The 25,047-nt window shown below is 35.3% G+C and overlaps 1 protein-coding gene across 3 annotated transcripts in view; it reads left to right on the top strand.

Moving 5' to 3' along the window:
- LOC140137730 (oxysterol-binding protein-related protein 11-like) overlaps window positions 1–7,129 on the top strand; it is a 38,095-nt gene extending 30,966 nt beyond the window's left edge. For all 3 annotated transcript variants that reach the window (XM_072159495.1, XM_072159494.1, XM_072159496.1), the window contains 5 exons: window positions 27–137; window positions 1,536–1,696; window positions 3,156–3,272; window positions 4,550–4,711; window positions 5,881–7,129. In XM_072159495.1, the coding sequence (XP_072015596.1) occupies window positions 27–137; window positions 1,536–1,696; window positions 3,156–3,272; window positions 4,550–4,711; window positions 5,881–6,009 (680 nt within the window). In that variant the 3' untranslated portion in view covers window positions 6,010–7,129. The remainder of the gene's footprint in view (window positions 1–26; window positions 138–1,535; window positions 1,697–3,155; window positions 3,273–4,549; window positions 4,712–5,880) is intronic.
- Window positions 7,130–25,047: the final 17,918 nt, after the last annotated feature.

Here is a 25,047-nt window from a genome sequence, read left to right as displayed (position 1 = left end):
TATTTAATCTGATATTTGTTTTTCAGTGTCAGCATTTTATGCGGAGTGTGCAAGTAAAAACATCTGTATGAATTCATGGATCTGGACCAAGTCCAAGTTCCTAGGGATGTCAGTGGGTGTCAATATGGTGGGAGAAGGTAAGCTTACACATCTATTTGTCCTCCTGTTCCTCAAAAAAAAATTTAATTTCAAAGGCTTACAAAAGTTTATAATTTCATATCTATAAAAATGTTTTGATAAAAAATAATTGTGTATTATACTGAGAAGATGCCATTAAAAAGGATAGTGGTGTTGTATGAGGTTTTCTACTAGGAATTTCAATTGAATGAACACAGCTTTCAACAGCTTTACTCGATCCAACCACGATCGTATATTGCGTATTTCAAAATACAACACAAACACACAATCTTGGATACAATACTAATCCATCACAAGTGCGTTGGCATGGTTAGATTCACTTCGGCGTTACACACGCACAGTCACACACGCTGGCGTGCATCGCAAAGTGTACGCAAAAAAAAGGCTGTGTTCATTCAATTGAAATTTCCAGTATAGATGTTGGGGTCAAGAAATAAGGGTTGTGCGTATTCTATAAGTTGTAGGAGTTAAGGTCATTTGGTCACAGTGAAGACATATAATGAAATTATAGACTTTTTCAAAAGTAAACCATTGAGCAGTAGCAGCCTGCATATCAAACCATGTACATATCTAAATAAAACCACAGTTAGTGGTAGCATACATATTGTGACAAATTTACCATTTAAATTCAGTGGTACTGTTTCAATTAAAAACCTTTTTTTGTGTGACCTTGGTGAAATGGTCTGTATCTTACAAATATGAAATGTGATCAACCTAAATGGACACTCCCACTTTGGAGGTGGCGTGTATGTATGGCTGTTAAGACCCCCCTTTTCACCATCGCTGTCAACCAAAGACCCCATTACCGGCACTTGCTCTGTCACCCAAAGCGCTAATACCGTAAAAACTCGATAGTTAGCATATGTGCTTACTATCAAGCGCTTTTGAAAACATGAAATTGCACCAAAGTCTGGCACTTCACCAACTGAGCTAATGGGGTTGAGACACACATTTGTAGGTTTACTTGTTCGTATATAACTATGTGTGTCTATGATTTGCTCAAAACCCTTTACGCTTTTGTGGATGTGGCTTTTCATGTTTGCATGTTTTAAAAGCGCTCGATATAGTAAGCACATATGATAACTATTGAGTTTTTACGGTATTTTGAGATATAGTCAATAATAGGATTCAACATCTTTTGTATTTCATTGTTCTGAGCAATACTAAAATGAGCATAACTTTAGAACCATAAGTCCAATTGTGATGGGAGTTTTCAACAAATTAAAGCTCTGAATATGTAATGATACATACATTGAAATTTAAAACTTAATTTTGATTTTGCTTGACAAACCACTCATTTAGCTTGATCGCATCGCAAATGTTTTTATGAACAGCAACTTTAATTAAGTAATACTTTGTCACTAACAGTACCTATGTGGTTCCTTGTCGTTATCCAGGTGTGATATCATTATTAGATCACGGTGAAGAATACACAGCAACATTCCCCAGTGCATATGGTAGATCTATACTCACAGTACCTTGGATGGAACTAGGTGGTAGGTGCAATATACAGTGCCCTCAGTCAGGCTACCAAGCAGCTATTACATTTCACACAAAGGTAAGTTTGTGAACGCATGTACCGTTAAACGCACGCATGATCCGTTAAACGTTTAGTAATTGTGGTAAACGTGTAACACGCAAGTCATTTTCAACCTTCAATTTTCCATTTTCAATGCTAATCAATAGTGTAAAGTAACAAAAGCTGAAACGACTTTAATAATTTACATGAAACTTGCTGCTCAAAACATTAATTATTTGACACTAATACATCAAAATAATGCATAGTTTCTGACATGTTTGGTCTGTTGACTTCGCGAATTTTACCTTGTGTACGGCGTCATTGGTACTAACATATTCTGTTAGAAATTCCGGTTTTGTGAGGTGCACCGCACCTATCGTATTATCATGAAATCTTGCCGCCAGACGGGGCTGGATCAGTGCGTGTTAATACGTTAAACGCACGCATCACTGATGCGTTAAACTCGTAGAAAAATAAACGGAATAACCCATCCCTAATGTATGGGAATTATATTTCCACATGTAAAGCTAATGCATTACAAATTGTAAGAGATTTTGTTATCTTTATCAGAAAGTTTGGCCTTAAAGTTTGACTTATTTTCCCATGAAATAAACATATTTTCCAGTTCCAGGCCTGGTTTATTACCTTACCAGGCTTTTCCTCATTATCAGTGAATCTGCTGAAGGGGCACAAGAAAGGGAGCAGCGGTGCACACTGGTTATGGTCTTTCCCTTTGGTGCCAGAGATCGCGAGTTCAAATCTTAGCATGACAAAAAAGATCAAACCCGCTCTCCCCATGTCTCATGAGGTGGGCCAGGTGATCCATGATAAAGACGTTGTTACATTTGAATTTATACTCGATCGCTGAGCAATTGTGATGCATTGCTTTTGAAAAGTGATGGGTGATCACCAAATTTTGCGATGCATCGCTAGTTGCTTTCGCATTTATACTAATCATGGCGTTAGTGATTGCGGACGACAATTAAAAAAGGATACAAAATAAAATTTAAGAACATCCATTGCTGTCAATAATTATTGTTTTGAATTTATTCCTCTCCGAAAGTTAACAATTGAGAGATGTACGTTGCAAAATAATAAATTCAGTTGATAGGAAATGATTGGTTGATGCATTCACGTGTCACGCAACATTGCTCGGGAGTTGAGATTTCTTCAACTAGCAAAAACGATGTTGTTTTGGCTGCAGCGATCTGTATCGATTGAACAGCTTGTCACTCTGAAAACAGAAGTAAACACAGAGCATTCGTGAGAATCGCTTTTCAGCAAAAGCGATTGAGTATATATTCAGTTTAAGAGTTCTAGTGAAAATTACTTTTCTCACATAGTTCTAGTGAAAATAACTTTCTAACATATTTAGCAAGTTTAAGTCTAACATAAAAAATAAAATCATGGAGATCAGGATGAATGTAAAAGGTGGTGATGATCAGCCAAGTATTAACCTCTCGCATTTGTTTGTACCACTCTATTTTTTGTATTGCAGCCATTTTATGGTGGTAAAGTACATCGAGTGAGTGCGGAAGTGAAGAATCCTAGCAATGCTGTTATATGTAGAATTAGTGGGGAGTGGAATGGAACCTTGGAGTTTTCATATTCATCGGTATGTAGTACAAGATACTTGTGAAATGTGTGTGTAGGGGTTAGATATCTATTGAGAGATTTTTGGTGTGGTCATGTTAAAATGATGATCAAAATATCAATGCATGCTGTATCAAAGATGTATAATTGTAGATGAGGAGTGACCATTATGTTTATCATGCATTAAACTGTATATGTGACACGATCTGGTCCATGGGGGGCCAGAGGATGATTTAAGGAAGCCCCATCATGCACTGTAAAAGTGTTATCACTAGAGTTTCAACTACCACTTTACTTTTCAAATCCCATTGAACTCTGTGCAAAAGATGTTGTTTTAGAATTGCCCGTGTGTCATTATTAGTTGGTCGATTTCAGATCTAAAGTGATGTATGCATGAAGGATAATCCACACCTTCTGTAGATAACATAAAATGTGAAATCGACCAACCTTTAGAAGGTGTTTTTATTGTAAATATATCTGTCCAAATTCAAATTTAACCGTGCACGTGTGTATGCAGTGGGCGGGCAGTGGTGTCATGTTCACTCACACAGTTGTGCTAACCGCAAGACTTGCTGGGAAGTGCTTAAATCATCCTCTGATGGGGGGCAAAGGCGGCAAATTTGAAACTGAGATAAAGGTAAAAATATGAGTAAAAAAACAATAAATTACATCAAAAAATGCCATAACTTTAGAACCAAGTATGCTAGACCTTTGGTGTTTTCAATAAATGATAGCCTATTGTATGTATAATGTAATAATTACAGTAACTCAATTTTCAAAAATGCCTCCTTTGGCCCCCCATGAACCAGATCGTGTCACATATGATTTTGGTGAAATTTTAATTTTGCTATTCCTTACCAAAAATTATGAAATAATAGCAGTAACAATACTGTAGAAGGTTTTCTGCCCATTTGAAGCTGAATTAATGAGGTAAAACATAGGTTTCATCAAACTAAGAATTACAAATACCTTGAAAGCCAAATTCCTAACTTATTTATTGTTTTTTAGCAAAGATCATCACTTTTTTTCTCACATGATTTGTAATATTGAGGTTCATATGTTACAAATCTGCAATAATACTTTTCTACATTAATGGGTTATTCCAGTTGAAATCCATATACCCCCCATGGAAGACATAAGCATAATCTCCCACACAGGGAGTTCCCTGAATAGGTGACTCCATTTGAAATCTGCACCCCTTGTGTTAGAGATTAAGGTCATGTCCTCCATAGCAGGTGTATGGATTTCAACTGGAACAAACCTGTATATAAGTTGATAATAATTTTTGTTTCGCAACAGGGAGACAAAAAAGTTATAGACACTACCAAATTGCCCAGCATTCCAAAGAAGGTGCGGCCAATCAGCCTGCAAGGAACATTTGAATCCCGTCGTCTGTGGCAACATGTTACAAATAGTCTAAAAGTTGGTGATATAAATACTGCAACAGAACACAAGAGATATGTAAGTTTGTTTTGTAGCATCCCGTCAAATCCTGTTGATAATTGTCTTTTACACCTACCATGTCATGATCATCTCATTATATTTGTTGGATCTGTAAATGTATTGTAAGGTGTTTGAATGACGCAAGGCTCATAAAATCACAATTCAAATGAATATCTATAAGGAAGACACTCCACAGCCTAGAAATGTAGATGAGGAGTAACCAATTTACCAAAAGGGGTGCTGCCAGTTTTGTTCTTGATTTTTGCATGAAAAATGAAGGTAAATTTGATGAAAAATGAACAACCATGTCTTTTTAAGTATCTATGAAAAGGGGCGTGTAAAATACTAGCCATCAAAAAAACCCAAACTGGCTCTTAACGGTTAAGATGACCTTAACATTTATCTGAACCTTAAGTCTGAAACTAGTTTTTAGGCCTCACCTAAGAATAACACCTTTCCTGCTTTTCTGGAGGAGGGAGAGGGAAGAAGATAAGAAGACAAAAAGCAAAGTTGTTTTTGTCTTTTCTGACTGGTTTTGAACCACCAACCCCTCTGGTTTTGGAGCACAAGCTTGTGATATCACGCCATGTCATGTGTGGTGACCTGGCCGGCCAACATATTTGTGTTTATAGGAGTGCTCAGATTATGTGGGATGCTTGGGCTCGCAGTTGCTTCGTTCTGCACTATATTTTTGTTGCATTCTGGGTGGTTAGGTTTAATATCATGAGTACCTTAATGCTGGTTTCATACTTTCTGCTGCTTGCCACTGAGCGGCGTGATGCTTTATCATGCCGCTTACACTTGTCTGCAAGCGGAACGGCACACCGCTCAGCGGCAGCGGCACGACTCTGAAAGCCACTCTTGCCGCTCAGCACCGCTCCAAAATCGTATTTTGTTCTCATACGTCAGAGCGGCACCGCTCAAAGGTGATTTGAATTCAACTCCCAGCGGTGCTGCCACCGCGGCAAAGCGGTGGAGTGATCAATATATCGGCTTTCTGCTTGTCACCGCTAGCGTTTCTGATGCGACTGCGCAGTGAAGTAAAATCCTCTTCAGAGCAGCAAAGTGGCGAGCGGCAGAAAAGTGTGAAAGCAGCGTTAAGAACTTGCATATGATGGTTGTATAGTGATATGATATATGAACAAACAATGAAATGAATGATTTCAAAACGAAATTTTTGATTTCAGCTGGAAGAAAGGCAGCGCCAAGAGGAGAGACAAAGGAAAGAATCCAGTACAAGTTGGGAAACTAAACTCTTCCAAAGAAAAGGTGAAGGATGGGGGTATAATCGTATTCTACAGAAGCCATCATCGTAGGAGTGGATGAAGGCAAGGATACGGGCTAAAAGTAGAGAAACACATAGATGCTATGTAGGGACTTCCAGTAAGTAAACTGCAATATATATATATATATTCTAAGTCTGTTGCTTTATGTAGAGGCTGATGTATGTATGTAAGAATTGAAGATGTAATGATGAGGAGGATAAAAATCCCATCACTTGAGGGCTATATGGATGGGAGATAAAAGCTGCCCTGTGTAATAGTGCACAGTAGTTTCCCCAGACCTGAAAAAAGGTGAAAAAGCTGCCCTGTGTAATGTAATGTGCAGTAGTTTCCCCAGACCTGAAAAACAGGTGAAAAATACATGATATAAATAAAACGATAAACCTTGAAAGTGGATGAAATTGAAACTTGCACTGTATTTTGGCAAGTGAATTTCTATTTGTGTTGAAATATTTCTATTCCCTGGCCCTATATCCTTGCATACAGTACTTAGATGATGCCACTGCCTAGAGGGTTAATGGGGATTTGATTTGATCTGATGCAACAAGGTTAGATTGTGAAAGGCACCTGTTTCCAATGCTTCCAAATGGTGCAAAGCATATTGCTTTTGGTGTCAAAAGAATATGACTGTCAGATGTGTTTTACCCATTATTGTTTGCTAGTGTAGCCAAAAGACTGCCTTTCTGTGCAAATTTGCATATAAGTAGCCCACATTTGGTAAAAATAGTGCACCAAATGGCTTCTATTGGGACTTCATTTTGAAAAATTTGTTAACTTCTGAGTGGGACACCCATGTGTGGTATGCGCTGTGGACACAACAAAGCCCACTTTGAACAACTTCACCAGGATTTGCACTTAACTTAACAACTGGTTCGCTGTTTCAGCTTGAATCAGATGGCAATTGAGTTGGCTGTATTTTACAACTTGCCGCCAGCATGTACAGTTTGCTCGAGGCATTTACAGACTGGATTTTGCCAACGGATAGGTGCTAAATTTTGAGCCCTGAACTCCCTCCCTAAATAATTTCTGACTCTAGACCTGAAGCTATCTTGCTGGTATTAATGAAAGATGACAACCGATGCAAGCCTTGTTGGACCAGATCAAGTCAATTATTGTTAGTGTATTAATTGGGCTGTTCCATTTCAAATCCACACCCCCCTGGAAGATTTTGGAAATATCTTCCACAGGGGGAGTATGATTTTCAAATGGAAGTAACACATTAGCAGCTCCATTTGAAATTCATTCTCCCTCGGGGGTAGATTCAGGTTGAATCTTTCTCAGAGGGTATATGAAATTAAAATAGAGCTGCCTAATGTGCTCATTCCATTTGAAATTCATACTCCCCTGTGGCAGATATTTCCAAAATCTTCCACAGGGGTAGTGTGGATCTTAAATGGAATAGCCCATTGTCTGGGAGAAATAAAGTAATCAAATATGCATATAGCCTTGCCGATAGAAAAACTTTGTTATGTATGTATATGGTGGGTAATGGGGTTGGTGCAGTTGGAGATATATTAAAGCTACTTGGGTGTGGTCAAAGTCAAACTTTGTTGGACCCTATTATATTGTCTGAATGGTCTAAACCTATTGCTGAAATGAATTGAAAGTTTTTCCAGCAAATACATGTATGTATTGTACGTATATGCAGTTCATATCTGCATTTGCCTGCATTGGGAGATGGTATACACCAATCTGAGAAGCGTTTACTGTATTTGGCCCTCTATTGACGGCAACACTGATGTACCAGAGTGGGAGATTTAATTCGTTGATTGTGTATTAAATATCACTGTTGTGTACAATTCTCTGGTACAATTCTGTATAGCAGACAATAAATAATGGATAGAACCCCCGACATTGGGACACCACAGTTTTACATCAGGGGCACCGCAGTAATGGCGAATTGGATAGGTGTATACATGACACGTTCAATGCTTCCTATGCAGTTTGGATAATTCGACTAATGACCTCGAATGGATAAGTTGGGAACTGCTGAATTCAATAAACTCCCGCTAAGCTGGTCTCATACCTACCCTTATGCTAGGCTAATTGTATCTGCTACTTTCAGCAGGTGACTATTACAGTTTTATAGCACGTGTGAAAATATGAAGTGAGTTACTACTAAGGAATTCAAACTGATGTTGTACAATCAAGATACGGTTAGGCGTTGTAGAATTTGCACATAAACAAGTTGTTGGTGGACTAGAGCAATGCAATATACGAGCCTTAGAAATATTATACATATTATGCATACTTATAGTAATACTTACTCTTATCATCATTAAAAAAAAAGATATTGTGAAGATTTGTGCAATCTAATTATTGTTATTAACAAAATAGTTTGCATTTTACAATGGTATATATATTATTGTACTCATCTATTTAAGAATCTTGTTTAACAATGGTAGCTTTAATTGATGATACAGTCATATTGTGTCTGACTATACGATATGAATATAGTTTATATATTTTTGGTCAGTTAAATGTCTGTCTGTGACTATATTTCAGCAGCAGTGCCAATTTCTATACATGTGACATGTTCTTTTGATATCAGTTGAGATTAAAATGGAGCAGGTGGAGTCAGCTGTTTTGACCTTTGACCCCATTGAATTGGGTCAAATGACAAATGTCAGGATATGAGCCTTATGAGGTGTTAGACGGATATGCATAGTGCCCCAAAATAGTCAACATTGCGCATGAGCTTACCAGAATATAGAAATGATTCTATTTTTAGAATTTTATGTATGGTTTTTAATGGTTTCAATCTTTGAGGGCACAAAGTTTTAACTGGTTTCATCAGAACATGTCACAAATATAAGATTAAAAAAAAATTGGTGCTTGATTTCATGTTGATGTGAAATCATTGTTGAATGAATTGTTTTTGTAAATAATGTCATGTGCTTCTAAAGCTGTGTGAATCAAGAGATACTGGTGGTGCTGACCATTGCAGAGATAAACTTGTCTTTCTCTGGCAAAAGAGTGTATTTGTTATTTGTACATGTTCATCATACTGCTTCTTGCCTTGGTTTCAGATATTAATGTTTGAAATGATGTAATTTATAGAGAACCAATATCATCTTGCCTTCTTCTGTCAAGCAGTCAAGGTAGCTCAATCGATAAGGCGTTTGACTATGGTGCAAGCGGTTGCAGGTTCGAACCCTGGTAGTTTAAGTATGTTCTCTTGAAAAAATTGAGTTGGCTTGAAATTCCCCTGGACAAGAAACTTACTGCTAATTGTCTCGTTGTAGCCTGTACAAAACTCAGGGAGCTGAGCCTGGTTGCGAAGGTCATTTGTGGAATTCTAAGGTGTGCGCTCTTGAAGCTGTAAAGTCCCTGAGTTATTGTTAAATGGTTTATGGAATGTTGTGGGGCCCATAGGTCAGCAACAACCTGTAAAGTGTGCTGAGGCTTGTGGATCAATGTGTTGTGCTTATAATGCATAGTGCACTATAAATCACTGCGCTTTTTTCTGTGATTGCATAATAGTGAAAGCAAGGCTCATCATCCACCATTTCCTCAGATGAAGGCACAAGATGAATGAACCTCCCTTTTACGAGAGCTCTACTAACCAATCAAGGGATGTGTCGATTTTAATTGACAGGATCATCAGATAGAAAGTACTTTCTTTATTTCTGACTTTCATTCTAGGATCAGGTATAATGAGCTTTGGTAAAATACTTCAAACAAAAATGGACAGAACTAAGGCAAGAAGACATGTAATGACATAGATACTAAAAGTAATAATGTACACTCTTTTTCCACAAAAAGGCTAAACTCTCTTTTACCAGTTTTGTGCCTCATGCAATGTCAAATGCATGTCTGTGGTTAAGTTAATTCCTGGAAGCATGACACTCATTAATAGCAGAATGAGACTAATTTCGTGGAAATTGTATGTATACATATATTAACGATTTTGTTCGGAAAATACTTGGGTATTATATCATTAAGCAACATAATTTATCGCTATATTGTGGTGTATATGTTTATTTAGCCAATTTTATTGTCAGTAGTTGTTTTTATTGATGACATTTTGTGAATTGAATCCAATCAATCCATACTTATTATACTCCTGCTATTCAATAGCGCCTGCACCATTATTGTGATTTGACGTAAGCTGTTAAGTGAATTATATATACAAGTTGCGATTCTCACTTATATATTATATATTTTGTGTCTCCCTTACATATATATTTTGTGTGTCCCGCACATATATATTTTGTGTCTCCCTTACATATATATTTTGTGTGTCCCACACATATATATTTTGTGTTTCACATCGTCTTACACCTTGTTTGGGTGAAGCTTCTTAATTTATCTTACAAATTTAATTATCTACACATATTAAGCTATTCACATTTTATGAACAAGGAGGTCTTGTGTGTCTGCGTTCCATCCAGTGCCAGGCAATCTCAAATTTGTTTTGATCCACGATATGTGCTGCCACTTGTTAATTTCCATAAAAGTTTTAATTTTAGCATTTTGGGTTGGTGAAGTTGATGTATTCACTTGTTATTCATATTGAATGAGAGAAGGTTGTATATACAACAAACTTTTGTAACCCAATACTTTGCCATCACATAATCACAATTATGATTAAATCTCCGGAATTTGTACTTGAACAGATGATACTAGTGCTTGAAGGGATGGTATCAATGCAATTTGCTCTTGTAATGTATGTGTTGTGCAATTTTGGTGGGCAATATTTGGCATGACATATATATCTGCAGTAATGTTGCTATCCAAGCTGCACATGTTGCTACATGTATGTTGAAAACAGTTATATACTATTTCTTTTTTTCCAACCAGAATGCTAAACCTATGGGGCCAAACTAGAGTAAAGGTTGCCAATTGAATTAGATAAAAAGTTGAAATTTGAAGCTAGAATTACTTAACATTATTTCTGCTTAATTTGTCACTAAAGGATTGGGGAAAATATAGAATCTTGGACAAGTTTACAAACTTGGGTTCAAATTCAGATCAAGGATGATATTTTGCATTCCTGTGCCAACTTGATAGAAAGAATAATTTATGATTGTGCCATTAACAACAAGAACAAAGTTATCTTCAATCAAAGGGAAGTGTTGTCAGGACAAAGAATGAAACAGCTGGGATCAGGTTTAATGCTTTCCTGTTTCCCAGTGAAACCTTTTGGCAACTTTTAGCTGGCAGCAAAATGATTTTGTTGAAGTGTTCTTGGTGATCCACAGTCTCATCTGTCACTTATGTAGAGACTGAGACTTTTAGTAAAGTAATGTGTGAAGTGTGATCAATTTTGCCTAGTTTGTCATTCAGAAGGTATTTTTTCCATCAGGACCTAAAGGGATTATTTTGAAAAATGTATATAACTTGCAACACATCAGATTCAACCGGAAATATCAGTGCAAGTTTATATTTTGGTCCTTGATGGAATGATAAACCAAAGAGATCAGGTTGAGGCCACCGCAGGATCACAAATGGATGGAGAGTTTTTGCTACATTTAAAAAGTACAATTAGAAAGTACAATTCAACTTTGATTAGTTTGTTTTTATAAATAATAAGGAAACTTATTGCAAAGAGAATGGGTTTCTATTGAGAGTGGGTTGCTATTGAACTATTAAAGGTTAAAAAGAAAAATCAAAGCTGCTGTCAAACCATAAGAAAGAAAATATGTAAGATCACTAAGATGTAGGCATTGTGATGCAAGAGTTTAAAAAAACCCAACATTGTATACTCACCCCAGATGCCCACCCCACTCCCACAAGTATCCCCCACACACACCCACACCCTTCACTCATACCGGGACCCGTACCCTCTCAGTCATGTAATCAGCAGTAACATAATTAGCATTTTGCAACTCCCCCCACACACCCACTCCACACTCACCCCTGCACACATCAGTACAGCATATGATGTCAAAATAATGGGACTTCTTTCTAATCAACAAAAGTAATTAAATATAGTTTATTGATACAAGATATTTTATCATTGATGACGCAGACATTATGTAACATAGGATAATAGCAGAATAATGCTTCTGCAGGATACACTATAAATACAGAAAGTTGAGTGGACAGAATTGGAGCTAAGATTTCAAACATGCTCATGTGTCAGGTCACAGTTCATCATCCGCAATGCATTTGTACATTCAAAGCATGACCTTTGAATGTAGTTGATGTTTAACTCACTCCACAACTTGTGAGGTCAATATGTTAGTTCATATTGTAGAATTGAGGTCATTGAAATGTGCCATTGGGATGAGATCATTATGGTGGTGAGGTTAATGAACATGTCTCTTGTATTGTAAATGACTTACAGTTTTTTTTCCTACTAATAGATCTATTTTTAACCATCACGAAATGTTGAAAACATTAGGATAATGCTATATGCCATTCTATTGTGTGCACTTCGTCACGTGTGACCTTGGTTACGGTGTAGTGAACTCCCTACGTATACCTTTCATACATGTAGAAAATATATGTAAAAGGAAGTAAAATGTAGCCATGACATTGTCCCAAAAATAATGAAGTCACAAATTGATAAGCATGTATATTTATGCAGCACAAAACAATGGGAAAAGGAAAAAACAAAACTTGTTTAGATCAAATAAAGGAAGGAAAGTAAAGGATAAAGAAAATGGGATGGGGAAAAAAAGATGAAAGGTGGTAGTGTGCACCAGAAATAAACTAATCTTAAATGGCCCAAATTATTCCTATAATGAGCTGAAAGCTGTGAATGACACACATTGCTCATTTGAAGTAATTAGCTTTCCAAAATTAGCAGGTAATTAGTAATCAACACACATGGTGATTAAGTTTTAATGCTAGTGTACCTGAAACAGTTACGATGACTGATAAAGTGGATATTTTCATGGTGCATTATTTTCACGCTTTGCACAATCCAAGCAGCTATTTTGAAAATTACTATGTGTGTATATATTTTGTATAGGGCTGTGTGAGGAAGCTTAAAGTCAAGTCTAAACACAAGTGAAATAGTACAAAACCAAGTATTTGTGAAAAAATATCTGAACATTAATTTTTTAGTTGTTATAAACTGGGAAGTAGAGGTGTTGTAATGCATGTTTAATGACTAAGGAGAAGTAATATTATTGAGAGTGCTTATATAATTACACAGTGACCAATAATTAGTAGCCATGATTTTGTTATCACAAGTTTTCACCATATTTCCATAATTATTCCATTTTTTTTTATCACAATATTATCATTTCAACAGAATCTACTGTTAGTGACGCATTCTAGTTGAATTTGTTGAAAAAGAAACTAAAAATTGCAATTAGTACAAATTAGAGCAGATGTTCGTTGAAATAATATCTATATTTTATTGACCTTTGCGTTGAACATAAGGAAATTTTATCCTTTGGTGAGTTAGATGCTGGTCATTTCCTGAAAACATGTGGCATTAAATATATAGCAGTAAATTTAGAATTTTAATACCATGCTTGAAGCACGTTTGAAATTGATATCGCTTTGGAGTAAATTTATCCTCTTGAATACATGTAGTCAATGCTTTTAAGAAATGAAATTTTGGGTCTTGGATTCTTTAACAGCAAGTAAGACTACCACTTTCACTTGATTGTTTTCAATCTAAAGCAATTTCAAACTACTTAGTGTTGAGTGTTTATTAATATTTGCTCCACTAGGCCCCAGCCTCCACAGTTCGTGTATCCAGGAGTAAGCATGCTCGTTGGCGAACTTTGAAAACACCTGGTTTTGATTTCCCGAAAGTTTCCAGGAGAAAAACATCCCTTTTAAAGTGATTTTGCAATTTTGTTGCCCTTTAACAATGCCCCAATATTTATAATATACCCTTAAGGGATCCAAAATGAGCATTTATTGCGTTTCGACAGTATTTTTTGTGGGACATGAGAGCACCTCAGACCTATCGAATTGCATTCTGAATACTGAAGCATGTCTTTCTGATATCAAATAATTTTCATTTTTTAAAATCACAATATAATACAAATTTTATGACAAATTATAAAAATTTGATATTTTTCAAATTTTTGACATATAACAGTCCTCGAAGTAAATTATATAAATCTAATGATATATTCTTAAAGTGTATGTAGCAGGGAGGAAAATCCGACGGTCAATTGAAAATTTTGACCTTTCATATTGAAGATATGGATTTTTTCCCCAAAAGACCTAATTTTTTTGGTGTTTTGGGAAAAAAATCCATATCTTCAATACTGAAAAGGTCAAAATTTTCAATTGATCGTCGGCTTTTCATCCCACCTACATACACTTTAAGTATAAATCATCAGATTTATAAAGTTTACTTCAAGTACTGTTAAATATCAAAAATATAAATTTTAATGATTTGCCATAAAATGTGTATCAAATTGCGAATTTCAAAAATCAAAATTATTTGATATCAGAATGACATTCTTCGTATTCAGAATGCAATTGATATGTCTGATGTGCTCTAATGTCCCAAAATAAATACTGTCCAAACGCTCATACCCCAGCCCTTAATAAATTGGTGTTTTATGCATCTTATGAAATAAATTTGTGATGTAAGGCAGAAGGATATAATAAAACTGTAACGATTTATGCACATGATTAAGTAAATGACGAACACCTTTTTTTTTTTTTTTTTTTTTGAAAACCTGTGATTTGAAAAATGACTCCTTTTTTGTGTTTCGCGAATCATGTTCATCTAAAAACACTCCCTTATTTCGTGAAATTTCTGATGAGCATGTCTACCTTAAGATACACAGTGTGGCGGGGGGGGGGGTAAGGTACTGAACATCCTTCATTGCATATGTTTGTACACAAATATTTTCATATTTATATCAAACAAATTAAATATTTCTAGAAAGCTATTAAAAACATATATTATTCATGATCAGGAATTCCCATTAGTGACTTTTTTGTTTGCTAACATAGGAAGGAAAAGCCAATTTGACATTATTTTTCCAAAGATGCCAGAGTTTTTAAGACACATCTTGATTTAGGAAATGTTGTTTAGTTCATTCTGTACAAAAGGTATTGGAAGATGTAAATTGTCAGAAGATTTCAGGATTTATTGTCAGAAGATTTCAGGATTTATTGTCAGAAGATTTCAGGATTTTTGGCATCACTTCCATAACATTATTTTCCATGTAAAATGTATTCAAATATATTCAGTCAAGCCATGTCTGGTTCATGGTTCTAGGAGAAAAGGCCTTACAAATGATTGTTAATAAATGGTTACTTAATTGTACTTCTGTTTAATATTATCAACGTGACATTAAAATTAAAAAAATATTATCACTTGTTTTGCTAGGAAATCCCATCAGTAAAATGAAATTTAAGGGATGCCCGGGGTCAAACAAAAACATCAACAATACAATTACAATACAAAAATGGCATTAAAACACAGTCAAGTGCTGAAGATTTGGGATGAGATTTTGAGGAATACCATAATTTTCTTTTTCTTTCCATCTTTTGTTGCAACCCCAGTGGGAATAATAAATAGTCACTCAATGAATGTTCTCATTTCAATCATGTTAACCAATTTCATTTTAGTTATTGCAACCTTGAATATGTTGAATGTTATAATAAAATCTAATAAATTGGGCTGTATCTCATCATGCAAATTTATAGTACATTGACTCCATTTCACCATAGACTCTAGAGTCTATGCATTCACTATGATGTGGAAATATGTAAAGGACTTTTTGAGGAGATTAAAAGTGGTGATACGCGGTGACGTTTGCAGTAGAAACAGTTCGGGATGACGATTTTGCGGGTGACACCAGCAATTAGCCTATTTCAAAACAGTGTGAGCATTCAAAACCAAAGGTCACAAAAAATATTTTCTGGACTTTTGCCCTCCCCACTAAATAAGTGGGAAAAGAATTGTTACCTTGCATTTACAGTGCAGTAGAAACGACCCGATATAATGGTGAGGGTGAAAATGCGGTAATGCGAGGTGCTCAGTCAGGCCCGTACGCAGGATTTTTTTGGGGGGGGGCTGATTTTGAAAAAGTGGACTTTTTGCCAAAGGGGGAGGGCGATTTTGTGAAAAGTGGACTTTTCCCTCAAATTTGGACCTTTTTTGACCAAAAAAACGTAAAAAAATGATTTTTTTGCTCGCTACGCTCACAAATTCTTAAATTTTGGGACTTTTTGTATACTTTTGCAAATTTGGGGAGGTGTGGTCGCACCCCCTGCACCCCCCCTGCGTACAGGCATGTGCTCAGTATAAACACGCTGGATATGTTCACTCAAACTTCAAAGAATGACATTTGAATGTTCTGGGTACAAAACTCATACTTCTCAATGTGAGGTCAACTTATTACTTATATATGTTATGGGACTATGCTATGGGAAATGAGACCATTTTGATTCAAAGTGTTTTAAGTCAGGTCGGAAGAGAGCATGACCCCGCGGTGTTTGCACTCAAATATTGAGACAATGGGGTTGTGATTTCCATGATTTTTCTCCGGAAGTTGAAGTGTCCAAAACTTTTGTTTTGATATATTTTTTGCGTTAACTCAAGAGCAGCAAGACATGTAAATGCATTTATTGGCTTCCTTGACTCAATTTGTATTATGTAAAAAAGTACACTGCAATTTTGTTTAGTTAAAATGGCTGAAACTGGAAAAATGGCTCCAGCCATCCCACTCTCCTTAAGCATAACATCCTGCATCACCTTCTCCATGCAAATGATGGATGGGAATGAGGACGAGAGAGGAAACCACACTGTGTTATATGAAATGTACAGGTGGATGAATACATGCACTACCAGCTACTGATATTAATTACCACCATGTAGCACTGTTCGCTCTCTCCCTGTTAAATTGGTCGTTAGCCCTAATTTGAAGGGAAAGTCTGCTTTATGAATCATTAATCCATATACAAGTTATTAAATGGCTGCATATGTTGTTCAAGGGAGATGTATGATAAATGTTGTGTAGATTCTTTTGGTGTAACATTTTCGGTATTTTGATGTAACGTTTTGGGTGTAAAACCTTGCTCTTTCAATTGTGTGAGCATTCTAAGAATTAAATCATCACACCAATTGATTTTCCCAAGATTATTTTCAAGATTTCTGTCCTAAAAGCATATAGCATAATAAACTACACTGCACACAAAAAGTAGGCTTTGTGCCTGGTGAGGTATCAAGAATAAAAATCTATTTGACATTTTTTTAAAATTAATTTAGGTTTAGTGTTTTTAAGATATTGCTTTTGTTTTAAGTGTACTTTTTGTGTGCAATATTGTTGGGCAAGTAAATTTGAAAAAAAGGAAGGTAAAACATGAAATCAAAGTAACATTATATAGTGAGAGGAAAGCATAGTTTTAAATTTAAAAGGTACTGTATTCCTGCAAATGAGTTTCACCAATGTCCTCTAGATTGGTATTGTTTTTCCCCTTTAACCTTTTACACAGTCTCCGTTTTTCATTACCATACCAGTAGACTAGTTAACCTTGCAAACACTACCATTTGGTGTTGTAAATTGAGCAGCCAATTTGTAGAGTTACAATATTAAACTTACTCTGTATGTGGGGTGGGGGGGGGGAGCTACATATCGAAACACATACATGGAGGAAGCAACATTGATGATTTGTTGGGAGTGTCCTTTTCCTTGTTCTCTAAAATGTTCAATTATGTTTCTGTTCTTTCCATATATATGCCAGCATGCTATATAGGTTTGATAAGCCTGGCTTGAGCATTTTGCCCCGCATTTTGCTTGAGCTTGGTCCCATCAGAACCCAAGTGTGCAACCATTTTTAAAAACAACAAAATGGACAACTACCACTACCATTGCTTGTGGATAGTGCAGAGAGTCTTTTCTAGAAGTAGTGAGCATTTTCCTGTTCAAGTCATTGTATAGCCAGTGGTGCAGCCAGCACTTTCTCAGATGGTGGTCAAAGGGGGGGGGAGGGCAAACTTGTAATGGGGCAAAAGTACAAAAAGGCCTAAAATCTTAAATATCAGGGCGGTCAGCATGGGGGGGCAAAGACTTATCACAGAGTGACAGCTACCCCCTTGACTATGCCATTGCATCACTGTTATTTCTCTGTTACTACTAGATGAATTGTAGGTAATACAAATCCAGATGGTGTGGTATACATTACAAGTAGAAAAAGTAACAGGTAGTTATCTGGGATATGTGGTTTGGATATATGCATATTTAATGCAGTATTAGTTGTGGTTTTGAGTTTACATTTACAAAATGTAACATACATTTACAAAATGTAACATGCTATTGGATCTGCCTTGTATAATAATAGCCAGCAGATGACTAGCATGAGTTTCTAAATGTTGGAAATGTAGGGCAAATTTTGTTCAGCTAAACTGAAAGTCCAAAACTAATCTCTGAAATAGAAATATGAGCTGGCGACACACAACAAACAATTTCGGCTTCATTTTTACATTTCTATAGCTTTAGCTTAAAAGCTTTAAAAGCTTAAAAGGTCCATTTATTTTTATTAATATTTTTCAATAATTTGACTGAATGATCTTTAAAGCTGATCATGCTGATGAGGAGTATAATGTGTATCATATTCAGGCCCATGGATTCAGCCAAGAGCTAGAGCTTTCAAGCATATTGTAAACCACTAGGAAGCAGTGAATTGAATAGCAAGGGGCATGTCATCAATCAGGTTTCATAAAGGTGGTTGGAAAGGCATTTCCTTGAAAACAGGAAATGTTCTGGTTTTTTTAGATCCGTTGTATGAGGGATAGTAGCCAAGTACAGCAGTACACTGAAATGGTGAATGGTCACAAAATATCTTTCAAAAACTCCTTGAAGGTAACTGACTCGGATACAATACCCTTGCAGGAAAATGTATACGATACCGGTTTAACATGAATGTCTGGCCTTGGGTTATACCAAATCCATTGATATCATATCATATTATATAGATGAATATCATGTATTGTTAATTCTAACACATGTCATTCCTGTTAAATATTTGACATCTTCATGTATGTCTAATAAACTGTGCCAAGTATTGTAGTCCTAGATGGAATATGGTTTTCTTCCCATGTTCTACCAACTCAGAATTGTATACTTGCATGGAATACAAATGCAAGAAGTAGGACTGCCAAACAACAGGTATAACCCATCCAGGAAATATCTTATGAATGATGGAACTTTTACTGGTGAGGGTGAGGGGGAAAATTCAACTTTAGAAGTGACAGGTATGTGCCTGTCATTACAAGTCATACCTAAATCACTGAGTAGTCAAAACCTAAAAAGGGGTCATTACTAATGACCCCTGTTTTAGGTTTTGACTACTCAGTGACCCCCTCTTGTCTTGAACTGTATCATCAAAATGCCGTGAAATTATGCAGAAACTATTAAATACTTGTATTTCAGTAAATTTGTACTGTACATTTGGCAAATTTGTATTGTAAATTTGGCAAATTTGTATTGTAAATTTGGCAAATTTGTATTGTAAATTTGGAACAAAGATAGGATTTTGATCAATTTTTTCAAAAGTTTCTACCCAACAACCCATTTGTTTCAAAATTTTATACCAAATGACCCTTTTTCAAGATTTTATACCACATGACCCTGTTTTTCATTTTGTGTCAATGACTCCCCCTTTTTAAGACAACGTTTTATAATAGGCCCCTACTTCCCGATGCTGATAGGCACATACCCGTCACTTCTCAAGAGTTTTAGAAATGTTAACATTCTCCTCTGTTGTTCAATTTTGTATGGTGAGAAAAAATTGGACCGTATCATGTTGGACTTTTGTTGTGAAGCCTGGGTAAATGCCATCAAAGGATGTAATATCTTTTTATTTCATTCATAGTATAAATGGTTCCAGAATAATTAAAGCAGATTTGAAAAAAGTATAAAAATAACTCTTGGTTTATTTTGGTAATTGCGATTCATTGCTAAGGGTGTCATATCTCATTAAGATTAAATAGTATTAGTAAATATGCTGGTGAAATTGACAGTTGAAGAAGGGAGAGACTTGTGCACCATGTACCAGATATTATTATTATAACCAATGTATTTATTAATACAAAATATTTATTTCATATATTTGTTCTCCAATTTGCAATTATTTTGTAGTCATTCTTGAAAAAGTCTCCTTTTTTACAGCAATTTAGATTATTCCTCGTATCACTGTACAAGTGGATTTTTTTTACGGAATATTTTTGCGCTTTACGCCTGCAACACAGCCACCACAACAATAATGATGTTCGAATATGTTTTGTTTATGTATAGGTCTATATAAGAAATCTTTTAAAATTTCTGTAAAAAATGTGAATTAAAGAACAAGCAAAGTGCTCACATAGTTCAAAATTGGCAAAGAGCAAAACTTGATTCCATGTGCAAAAACTACCACTTTACCTCAAATTACCAATTAATTCAAATTGAATTTTCTAAGTGAAATCAACCGAAACCTGTTGGCTTTTGACATTTATCTATGTGAATATATTTTCCAGAGACGCATGGTATACAAAATGCACATCATGTGTTACCATTTTTAATAAACCATATCAATGCATACATAAATAGAAGTGTATGCAATTAGGTGAACTGGTCTGTTTTCAATGAAACTATCATCAATTGCTTAATGATGCATGGATGAAAGGTGGGTTCTTCAGATATTTAACTGTCACATTGATGTACTGTAGCCAAATTGAGTTGACAATGAATCACGTGGTTAATGATAGAACAAGCTCGTGTATTATGTTTCACATAATATTAATAAGCTAGCAATTATTGAGAAATGGAAGGAGATATAGTTAGGCATGGAAAGGATACAACCTGGAGTTTTGATACTTAGATGGCTATGAGTAGGCCCGTAGCCAGGGTTTTTTGTGGGGTGTGCTGATTTTGAAAAAGTGGACTTTTTTCAGGGGAGGGGGGGGGCAATTTTGTGAAAAGTGGACTTTGGACCTTTTTTGACCAAAAAAGCTTAAAAATCTGATTTTTTGGGACTTTTTGTATACTTTTGCAAATTTGGGGGTGGGGGTGCATCGTACCCCCTGAACCCCCATGGCTACGGCTCTGGCTATGAGGTCTGACATTCAGGAGTAAAATTGCATTTAAATTGTGCAAAAGTTGTTTTTGAAGAAAAAAATTACAAAAGGTCTAGTTTTTAGCCCGCTGCACCCCCCCCCCCCCAAATAAATCCGGGCTAAATAAGTCTGATTGCGACTTTTGTGAAATCAACTACATCAGGTCTATGTGCACCCAGTTCCAGGTCCAAATTACATGGAAAATAATGTTATTTAAAAACTGACATGGTATGGATAGTATTTGGATTCAAAGTATTATAAAAAGCAGAAATTGTTTAAAAAGCGCAACCTTGGAAGACAGAAAGGTGATATGTATTTATACGCATATAAAAATGCTTGCATAGACTTATATCGTGTAGCCATAGATTATGGCTTATTGATGAAAATGATTAAAGGAACATGAAAAACAAACATACACAATAGCCTTTAGCACAAACTTTGCTTCCGTTGTACCTCGTAAGTATTTTAAGACTATTCATTTTATGATAAGGTATATAAGTAACTATCGTGTTGATGTATTCTTATTTGTATTATACTTTGACTGTGTATTATGTCAAATGTTAAAATGTTGTTTAACAAGTGTTTATCTATAAAATGATGAATGTTATTATTATTTATTGTAGAATATCTGTAATAATTTAATGAAATTAAAACATGTGACATGAATCAAAAACATTATATAGTCCATAATTGAAAATCAACAAGTGTAAGATGTGTTTGTAGATTATACTGTAACAGTGGAAAATTTTGCGATGTTTTTATATTCATGGTTACTTTCAGAACTTTGAATTTAAAAGCCCATTAAAATATTTTGAACACAGCTTTTTAATGTGTACATTTTTAATGTGAATACAAAAAGAACAAAAACATGCAAAACTTTTCAAAATTAAAATAGCAACAAATGAACACCGCTAAATTATCCTGCTGTACAGTAATTCAAGAAAACCCTTGTAATTAACAGGGGTTAAAATAAAATGGTACCCAGGAGCTTTATCTTGGAGTCAGGAGCTATATGGGTCTCATGGGTAGTTTGTTTCAGTATGCTATTATAGCAATTTTTGGTTCAACTTATACTTTATCATTGCTGTGTTGTTATGTATCTTCAATTCATGTAACCACACACAGTTGTTTGCAATTAAGTTATCTTGTAAAAGCTTCAAATTCCAAAATGTGCATCATGCATACTAAGTATGTATTGTTGGGACTGTTATTCCGAGGGGTCGTATTCCGACAGTTTGTTATTCCGAAGGGTCATTCCTTTGAAATTAGAATTAGGCTTGTTATTCCAGTAAGGCTTGTCAACACTTGTTACTCCTAAGGGTCATTACTCGAAATTTTGGAATAACGGTCCTTCGGAATAATGATCCTTATACTGTAAATTCAGAGTAATGATTCTTCGGAATAACGAGCCTTATTCTATATAGTATTGAATCCTAGGAATAACGACCCTTCGGAATAACAACCTGTTACCTACCGTATTGTTACATTTGCATGTTTGTTATGTGAAGGAGTCGAGTATAATATAAAAATATTGTATGAAACGAAATATTTGTAGCTCAAAAAGTAGCAAAATTGTTTAAATGCAGACATTTTGAGAGTTGGCAGTTGTTTACTGTAATCTTGAGTATTTTTGGTCAGAAAAGAATGTTCTAGTTTTCGATATAAAACAATGCCTTGTGAAGGAAGTGGTGTTATTAAAAAACACTTCACAAATTTTGAAATTAATGGTCTTGTTTGCAGGTAATATGTGGAACTAACTGTAATTAATGAATAAATATGTTGACTAAATATTCAATGAATCTTTTTAAAAAGCCAGAAGCAATCTTTAACTTCTCTGCAGTCAAAATGGGACTTTGTTGATGTTGAATATTTTATGATTATTTTAACTTCAATATCTCAAATATCCTATATTATATGCTCTTACAACATATTGGTAAAAAAAACCCAAAATACAGACAAACTCATGTAAAGATATAATCAGCAGACGACATTAAAATAAAAGACATTTTATTATCAGGTTGTTACATACCCGGTTTACATATACCAGGAGTTGCAAACACTTCTGTTACATTCATGTGGTATGGCCATTAAACTAATCAATTTTTAATTATAATATCATTTCACTCATACATATATTCTAAACAGTTCATTAGTTGACTATCATATTTTTACCAACCACACCTTTTGGTAGATTTATCATCCCAATGATGCTCACACTCAGTAGCATCAATCCATCATGATTTTTTTTTGGTGGAGGCCTGAATTGTCAAAAAGTGTCTGAAAAGAACAAAAAATGAGTCATTTTGCCAAAAGGTGGAGGTGGGAACACATCCCCCTGCCCTCCTCCTCAGGATTGACGCTCATGCTGCTCAATACATAACAATCCACCAGTCAGACCTTACATGTAGCTCTTGTTGCGCATGTGTTCCCAACTATCGAAATATTGGATTTGGATACAATGAATTAAGCCATGGCAAAACTTGGGTGTGTGGTGTAGTGTTGTAAAATATGAAATATTCTTGAACTGTTTATTTAAGGGGGGTACTACACCCCTGTGGTAAATTTGTGACTGTTTTTGCATTTTTCTCAAAAAATAATAACACTATTAACAAAAGTTAGGTATATTATTGGGGCAAGGAATCCAATTACTACACTGAAATTTCAGTGAATAAAGACAAGCGGTTCAGTATATATGATAGGAAATGAGGTACATCCTAGTGGTACCTTATTTCTTATCATAAATAACGAACCGCTTGTCTTGGGTCACTCAAATTCCAGTATAGTAATTGGATTTCTTGCCCCTATAATATACATAACCTTTGTTACCACTGTGTTATTAGTTTTTGAGAAAAATGCAAAAATGGACACACATTTATCGAGGGGTGTAGTACCCCCTTAATTTATGTATGAGTGATATAAAACAAATATTAACTGTGTTAAATTAAATTTGTGTAATGGTCAAAATATAATCACTTTGTGAAAGATGTTTTGTTCCATTCCACTCGCCATTCTAGCTTGTGGAATGGAACAATCCATCTTTCAGCTCATTATATTTCGACCACCACACTCATAGACAGTTAATATTTGTATAAACATTAAACACAATGTGTATTGGTAGAAATAATAGATTACAGCAGCTGATGTGAATTCTCCAATTATGACATGTCTGTAGTATGTATGTACATCATTTCAGGCAATTGATTAAGGTTGTGATAATTTTTGGCAATTTGCTTAAAAGCCATTTATATCCCTGCAAAATAATCACATTTCAGTTTTGGCATATTACAATTTACACCTATTAACCCTTTTGATGATATCACTATCAGAATGATGATATAGCTTCCTATTTATGAGGACAAACCCATTAGCATCACCATGCCATAGACTTTGTGTAGCGATTATTTTGTTCATGGTTCAGCAAGATATTGGGTGATCTCAAGTCCCAACCATTATCTGCTTTTAGAGACATTATTAATACTTTTACCTTCTTTGTCAACCCATAGCATATTAACCCTAACACTACCAAACATCAATGCACAAAGTGACTGTAAGCTCAAGTATCCCACACACAATCTGATTGTGTAATCATCCAAACACACATAGAGCCTAGGCATGAAAACCTTGGCCGGCAAATCTCAAAAACCACTGAACCAATACTAGGCTTGTTTGTACTCATTTTAATGCATTTTTCACGCTGATTCCAAATATGGTCATGAAAATTTACATTTCTGAAATTTTTGAATTAAAAAAAAAAATTGAAACTTGTCGTCTGCAGTCGACACCCGCGTGAAGAGAGTTAAACTTCCAACATTTTTTTGTCAAATTGAAGACAAGTGGTTTGAATTGGTTATAGCCATTTGTAAAATTTGATTCTTGTAAGAATAAAAAGGGCAAAAACCAGCCAAAAAAACAAACTTGCCTCATAAAGAAACCATTAAGCTACACTTGTTTAATTTTATTTCATTTCATTATCTCATGACCTAATTATGAGTCCTATAAATGTACTAGCATTTGATAACAATATTGAGACATATGCAATTGTTACACTTCAAATGAGCTACATGACCCAAATGTGTTCAACCATAACATGCAGGAAC

Source organism: Amphiura filiformis, chromosome 17 (assembly GCF_039555335.1).
Source record: "Amphiura filiformis chromosome 17, Afil_fr2py, whole genome shotgun sequence".
Taxonomy (NCBI): domain Eukaryota; kingdom Metazoa; phylum Echinodermata; class Ophiuroidea; order Amphilepidida; family Amphiuridae; genus Amphiura; species Amphiura filiformis.
This window is presented reverse-complemented; position numbering and strand designations above follow the sequence as displayed.